Source organism: Papilio xuthus, unplaced genomic scaffold (genome assembly GCF_000836235.2).
Source record: "Papilio xuthus unplaced genomic scaffold, Pxut_1.1 DF826945.1, whole genome shotgun sequence".
Lineage (NCBI taxonomy): Eukaryota > Metazoa > Arthropoda > Insecta > Lepidoptera > Papilionidae > Papilio > Papilio xuthus.
Window position 1 is genome coordinate 4,645,961 of NW_013531704.1, and position 8,090 is coordinate 4,654,050.

An 8,090-nucleotide genomic window follows, 5' to 3' on the forward strand; every position below is an offset into this window, starting at 1 on the left:
ATGCCAATTAAAAACAGAAAACATTTTCATAATTCAAAGTAAATTATTGTCTATAGAAATAAATTATTTTGTATAATTACAGTAAATTTTACATTAAATTAATTAACTTAAAAACATTGAATGGAATTGACAAGTATTGCAATATCACTCTTCATCGTCATATAATACTAAAATTGAAACATGGTCAAATAAAATTAATAAATATATAAAAAAAACAAAACTTACGTATACCTTAATGGTAAGAACGAATCTTGTACTCTTAATAATTTGGAATAAAATTGAACTACGAGTATGGATTTGAGCAATGGGACCGAGCGAAAACAATGCCACTTTCTATTCGACAGATTCAAATGAAAACAGCGTCCCTAAACAAAGTAACATACTATTAAATTATTCAAACTTTCTTGAGACATTATACTAAACTGATATATAAACACTGCTAAAAACTCACGTATATTCGTCCGATGGCGGCACCGACTAGTTTCGAGCCCATTTCGCGGAAATAATACCAGTACCACTCATCCTGATGAAGGGCCCCCGATGGGCTCGAAACTAGTCGGTGCCGCCACCGGACGAATATGCGTGAGTGTTTAGCCGTGTTTATATATCAGTAAAGTAACATACTATTAATATCTGTAATAGAATCGTCAAAAATTGTCAAAATATATAGAAATAAATAACCAGCGGGCTAAACAAAGATTCGCTAGGAAGCAATTCCATAGCGAACTTCAAAAATGTATGGAACTGACGCGGGATACACGCGACTTATCAAAAGTTATTATCAGTTCTATACATTTTTGAAGTTTATTATAGCTTCGGAGCGAATGCACTTTGTCTAGCCCCAAAGTTCTACACATAATAGATAGAATGTTACATTGTCTGGAGATATAGTTTTCGTCTCAATCAAATATTAAACAATACGAACAATTTATTTGTGAAAAACAAGTATTCAATCGATCTCATTGCAGCTCGCTTTGTGCGATTTGGTTATAGGTATTTGTGTAGCTATCACACAAACAGTCCAGCAATCTTAAAATTATTAACTAGCACATTTACATATTTACAATTTGGTTATTTTATATGGAATATGATACTTTGGTAAAGTAAATGTACGGTTGTCCGGTGTGGCGCGCTGGTGGTCGTAGATGCGAGGTTTGTGCTGGTCGTAAGCGCAAGCTGTACTTAGCCGAGACCCACGTCGAGACACATCATCACTACGAAGCCGATAATGCAGCCCCATGTCGCCAGTTTACCATTACCACTGCACAAAAAACAAAAAAACTTACCTAAATATTCTAAAGGCGATCTTGAATAGTTATCCTAATTTTAAACAGAATCATATTTAAACACGTGCACTTAGAATGTAAATAAGTTAGTTATGATAATCCTGCAAGTTTTTTTTTTTATCATTTACTCTTCTCTTAAAGAATAATTGAAGCACTTATTTAAATTGCAGCGTCGGTTAATTTGAATAAAGGATGTAGCGGTGGACATTCGCAGTACAAATGTAAAGAAAACATAGATCCGTTATAAGATGTCGTCTCTGTCGTCATACGATACGGGCCATTGAGGAGTAACGAGCGTACGTCGCATGAATACGAAGGAGCGAGTGAAGTCGGGGCGCGCGCCTCACGCACTCCTCTACACAGAGACAATAGTCACCGGCCGCCCACCGGAATCCGCTAACTGGAATTATAAGCCATTACAATAAAACGGTTCCTCGTAGCCGCTTGCATGTCGTGTATGTAGGATTTTATTGGAAAACTAAACGGCTATTTATGCGCGCCTCCGCGATTTATAGCATATTTGGACTCGTTAATATTGTGCACGCGAATGATTTGTGAATCGTTAGGCGCGATTGTATTCTTTTCTAAACGCTCGATTGCTCTTAGACACGATCACTTTACATCGCTTATAATCAATTTTTCATACATATAAAGTCAGATGATTATTTTAACACCTTTGAATGTTGAATAAAACCTATCGATTGCAAATCAAATAACATCAACGTAAAGAAATATCAGCGAAAAAAAATTTTTTTTATGAAAACCAAATGTCATCAATTTAATCAATACAAATGTCACTTTAATGAAATGTTAAAACATTTCATTGTAGATTTTTGCACGATATTTTCCTTTACCGTAAGAGCGCCGGATAAACGTACATATAAAATGCGAAAATTGTAAAAACACATTGGTACATGGCGGATCGAACCTGGAAGTGTAGATTATTCCCCGAATGTACGAGACCCTAACATCTGCGTCACCGACACTCTTAATCAGATCACATATAGTAACGACAAATAAAAGACACGCGCTGAAATCATGCATAATTCCTACATCAGCTAGCTGATTAAATTGCCTTCTACACATACGACCGAACGCTTTCGTGTATATTTATGTCATTGTTCGTAATCGGGTAATCCCAAGGATGTTTATAGTAATAAAATTGCACTAGACAAGACCTTTAGAGCTTGATTGGAATATAAATTAATATTTGGCCAACGTTTTTATGACACTTGCAAATGATGATTGCAAGTTTTTGACATGACCGTGTTAACTTTATGGATCCATGTTTTTTACCTATTCTGATTCAAGCTCTGTTCTCATTTAAAAACTCTAGTCAGTACAAGGTCTAGCTTGCACTAACTAATTTCATTATAAATTGCGCGTCCTTTCCTCCATCGATTAAAGATAGGCAATGCATCTGCAATTGCAGATGTCTATGGGTAAAGGTCGTTTCGCTATTATATCAAATTCAGGTGGCCGTTTGCTCGTTTGTCGATATATAAGTTTATTTATAATATTTGCACAATTCAATCTCGATGGTTAATAGTTGGCAAAAGTAACATCTTGAAAACGAATTTTCGCATGTTACTTTAGACTCACTATACGTGGAATGATTTAATTTAATAGCCCTCGTTGGAATTTTCGCTCTAAAGTTTGTTTTACAATTTACAAATATTACGTAATCTCTTAAGTTGTTTGTTGAGAATCGGTTGCATAAACATTTGAGAACTTTCATTGGAGTGAAACACAATATTTGTGACTTTTTATTTACGTGCACAACCATGCTCTTTATCCATTCATTTCAATGTATCAATTCCCAGAATGCAATGTAAATTAACAGTGGTCAGTAAGAGAACTAATTGTGCTTATTAGCATACTATTAATTCGCGACCGTTACAAGGAACAGTAAATCGGTCGGCGGCGGTGCGGGGCCGCGTGGCGCGGGGTGCGGATTGCGGAGAGCGGGCGGAGGCTGAGCGGTGAGCAGTGTAAATATTCGCGAGCGGGATCGGAGGCGCGATCGGGATATCTGGCGGTAGGTCAGGGAGAGCCGGGCGGCGCGCGCCGGATTCCCAGACGGTGACGTTGGCGGTTAGACAAACTAGCGCGGCGTCATCGGCCTTATCCCGGCTACGGACACGTTATTTCACATATTTATTATTATTGAAGGTGGCGAGACGGTGACAAACCCACGCGCGGCGCGCCAAAGCCGCTCTGCGATGACACCGCGCCTCGCCCGCCCTGCAAATAGCAGCGCCGCAAGGGCGGGCGGCGGGCGGCGGGCGGCAGCGGGCAGGCACGTGCACTGCGTCCACGAGGTACAACATATTTGGGACAGATATATCAATATACCATAACGAAACAATCATATTTTAGTTTGATATTGTGTGAGAGGTTTAGTAGTTAGTAGTAGTAGTTATATGTACAAAATTTTGTTGAAAGAATCTTTTCTGTAGCTATTATAATTGCAGAAATTATTAAGAAGTTTGTAGAAAAAATAGTATTAAATAGATTTCCAGACTATAGATTCCATATAAAAGTTGTTTGAATAAGATTGTCAAAGTGAAATGTACACAATTAATTGTGTTTTGTGCAACAATACAACTATATGCGGTGCGGGTGCGGGTGCGGTTGCGGGTGCGGTGCCGTCTGGCCGGTCTTTATATAGTAGTGGTGGCGACGTCGAGGGTGCCGGCTGCCGGCTGCCGACGCGTCCGGGGTGTCAGACGGCGTCGGTATTTCGGGCCGGGTATTTACAGCGCGACGACGGCGGCAGCGCAGCGCCTACATGCACGTGCCGCTTGCACATTGCGAAACACTATTTTTTTTACGCCTGTTAAACTCATCCGCATTCATATACGATGAACACAAAATGCAGACTGAGGAACGCAGCCGTCTCGGCTGGACTACTGCAAGCATAGAGCTTAGCGTGAACACAGCTCTAGCAAAAGTAGAGGTTAAGGTGTAAAACTAATCATGTAGTGATGTGGCTGTTAATAATCTATTAATGATTGGATACAAAGAAGCAGTTAATGAATGTACTTTTTTTTAATTTACTGCTTTACGAAACGACAGTTGTCTACATTTGAAATTAATGTTGATTAAAACGCAATTTAGAACACCATACAAGCAAATTGTTAACTACGAATGTTTTATTTTCATATACCCCTTAATAATGTGCAAACAATTTATCAAAACATCCTTGAGGTGACCGGCTTCTTACGTCAGCAAGGGAATCACGACCGGTTATCTACAGAATCCTCGAAACAGCGGTGGACGAACTGTTGCTAAGGGGAAATACCCGACTTTTGTACTCCCGTAACCATAACGGTCTTCTTATTAAACTTTGTGACATTAACAAGGCTCATGTTAAGTTTATGTGGAAGCCAGTTGAAAGATCTGAATGAATCGGAACAATGAAACCACATCAGTACCCTTGTCAATCTAATAATGACAGGAGTAAATGTGGTCTCTCAACGGATCTATAATATTAAAGATTTGCAGCGCGACAATGTTTGCAAATGAAGGAAGTTTCGATAAGAATCTACAAAACAAGTCGTTATTATTCAAAGGTAAGTTTGAAATTGAATGTGTTTTTGAAGGATACGAGGGCTGTTACAGCGAGGGTTAGGGACAATTGATATTTCGTGTACAAATGTAAATCTTCATACGATCTCAAGGTAACGTAACATCTCCGTGTCACACAAGTGTGCGATTTGGAAACGAACGTCTGGTTTATTTTTGAATCACGTCTAGACTTTTTAGTGTTTCTATTTCTAAAACATATTTAGGTTATTCAGATTAATTTTGAAGATAAGAGGAACAAAAGTAAATATTTTACATTTGTAAAAAATTACTTTAAAACCTAATAATTTCTAGAATTAAAGCACATACACTTTTTAATAGAGGTAGACAGAAATAGACAAAAGCGTTCTTCCAGCTTCAAGGAAGTATATCTATCGATTTAAAAGATTTTGTGTGTGTATTGCGATTGCGTTTAATTATACTTTTTAACAGCGAAGTCATCTTTTGTAAATTATCAATTATTATATCCAACTGAAAAGCGATCAAGTTACAAATAATACCGTACTTAGCTTTTAATGTTATACAACTTTACACATCGTATATTGTTGAACGAAAGACAGAAATTGGTTTATTCACCATTAGATTACTGTATATTTTTATATTGAATAAGCTAGCGCTTGACCACTTTCCCACTTGATGATGGGACACAAGTCAATAATGGGAGACATTAAAACGTTTCATGCTACTATGATTTTTTCGTGATAAAACGAACTTGCAGCATTGGGCGGAAAACGAGAAAACATCTTTCTGGATACGAGGAAAAAGCTAAGTGACCGCTGCGCGAGGTAGGAACACACGGAAAGAGAATATTATTCCTTCCTACTCGTTCCCGTGTCCGTCAAATCTACTTCCCCCATCGTATTCTTATAAGAAAGGAGAAAGGGTGTGAAGAGAAAGAAGAATAAAATTAGGCTACCGGAGACTCATCATCAGACGAAACGCGTAATTGCTTTCACTTCACCCTAGTATATTAGATAGAACCGAAAGAACCGACCAATTCGTGCAACAGTTTTTGTTGTGCTGGCGTCCAACGTTAAAGTCATTATTAGGATAATGAATATTTGTTTTTGACTTACGATGCGTTTGCTTCTGGAATGATGTCGTCGGCTACCACGTAGATCATGGCGCCGGCGGCGAAAGCTAGTGCGTAGGGCAGCACGGGCCGCGCAGCAGACACCGCGACCGCGCCGAGCACGCCAAACACAGGTTCAACCATGCCCGACAACTGCCCGTACCTGGGAACACAGAATGAATAAGTATACTCAATGCTTGTCAGGACGTCAATCGAAGACACCGTCTAATAAAAGATCAAATGTATTATCAAATTGCAAGATCTTACTAATATTACAAATGAGATTTTTTGGATGAATGGATGGACGTTAGTTAGAAGGTAACGCCAGAACGGCTGCATGGATCTTGCTGAAATTTGGCATAGATTTTGAACATAGTCAGGAATATCACATAGGCTACTAATAGAGTTTTTTTTAAATTCCGGGTGGACGGAATTTCAGGTGACACCTAGTATCAAATATAACATTACAAATATGAAGGAAATGATAAACTAAAGCTCGTACTATCAAATTATTTGATAAACAAGAACATATATTTCTATCATCACATTCAATCATTTCTACCATCATATTATAGTAATGTGTGAAAACAACTGAAGCTATTCTGTATTGAGATATATATTTATATATATAATGCTTGAAATTAAAACTAAACATCTAATGAAACAACAAACTGTTGGTTCTCATTCTGTTAATCTCTAAGATTTACCGCGAATCATCGGGTAAATACAAGTTATAGAATGAGCAATGAACTAAAAAAGGAAGTAATGCAATAGTTTGGAAGTAGCAACGATTTGTATGTCCAGATGTTGACCCAATTCTGTGCATCCGGGGGATAAACATTGCGCTGGCAGTGACCCGGTTTCGGCAGGAACGCTCCTTGCCTACAAGTAGGCGAGTTGTTTTACGTCCAATGCTATTATCATGATTGCAACATTTTAAAAAACCTTTCTGTTTATTTAATAGAAAAGATTAACGATTTCCGGTACGTAGTATTTATTGTTGTTTTCACAGACTATGAGCTTTTCGTAGATTTAGATGATCTTTTTTGTACTTAGTTTTACAATAATCTATTTATGTATATAACTTTCGCATTTAATTTAAATGTATAGTAGGTATTGTATTGCTGACAATCCTCTTGGGAAAACCGAAGCCGATTATTATCATTTACTTTTAGAATATAAAAGACGACAACGTGATTCACATCCCTTCCTTACATAAATCTAGGCAATTTGGTCAACGTTTATGTAGGTACTTCGTTAATTCACAATATTGCTTCTTGAATAGACATAGAAGGTCATAATTTACAGTGAACTTTGGGATTTCTTAGTTATTCCGCATTCCCATATATTGGAGATTTGATCGACATTAAGTGAACTTATTTAAGAGGAACTCAAGTGATGTTCAATCATTTCGTGAAGATTATAATGTATTAGTGATTTGTTAATTTTCATGATTCCGTGGTGCGGTGCGGGGCTGTGCGGGGCGGTGCGGGGCGCGCTGGCGAAAGAGGCCGCCAACGAATTGTTTTGGTGAAAGTGCGCGCCGGTGCCGCGACCACATTCCGACGAACTGGTCGAGGAGTCGCCTCTGTGGGAAACCGCCGCTACCGCCATCGCCAGCCCGTGCCCCAGCGCAGAGGGACCACCATGACTCTACCCATACCTATTCAAATGCGCTCGATGGAATGTTGGTAGCTAGCGGCCTTTGTGTGCAACCTAAGTATACCAATTTCGTCGTTTACTTTCCTATGTATATTTATGCCGCGACTGTATAAGATTGTAATGAATCAAGATACTGTATATGAGATTCAAAGACATTTTGAGAAACGATTGAAGGATAAGTATTGCATCGAGTTTGAGATGGTTTATAGTTCGGTGAAATTAATTAGGTAGCGACAAATTCTAGAGTACCTAGGGAGTATGACTCGTAAACAAGTTTGGTGTTGACAGTGAGTGTCGGAGGACATGCGGCAAGGGGCAGGAGGGGCAGGAGCGGCCGGAGGGGAGGAGGGCGAGTGACGGCGGGTGCGCGACGTGATGTTATGTTATCGCATGCATTATTCAGCGGGCGGCGAAAGCGGCAATTTGCGACAATATCCACTGATTCGCAGAACCGTCCGACTGTTGAGCCGCCGCCGAGCCAT

General features: G+C 39.0%; 1 protein-coding gene across 1 annotated transcript in view; it reads right to left on the reverse strand.

Annotated features, from left to right (window-relative positions):
- Positions 1-535: 535 nt before the first annotated feature.
- Zip48C (Zinc/iron regulated transporter-related protein 48C) overlaps positions 536-8,090 on the reverse strand; it is a 39,373-nt gene continuing 31,818 nt past the window's right edge. Inside the window, exons 6-7 of the mRNA XM_013317077.1 lie at positions 5,951-6,109; positions 536-1,261 (exon numbers count right to left, since the gene is read on the reverse strand). Of these exons, the coding sequence (XP_013172531.1) occupies positions 1,183-1,261; positions 5,951-6,109 (238 nt within the window). The 3' untranslated portion in view covers positions 536-1,182. The remainder of the gene's footprint in view (positions 1,262-5,950; positions 6,110-8,090) is intronic.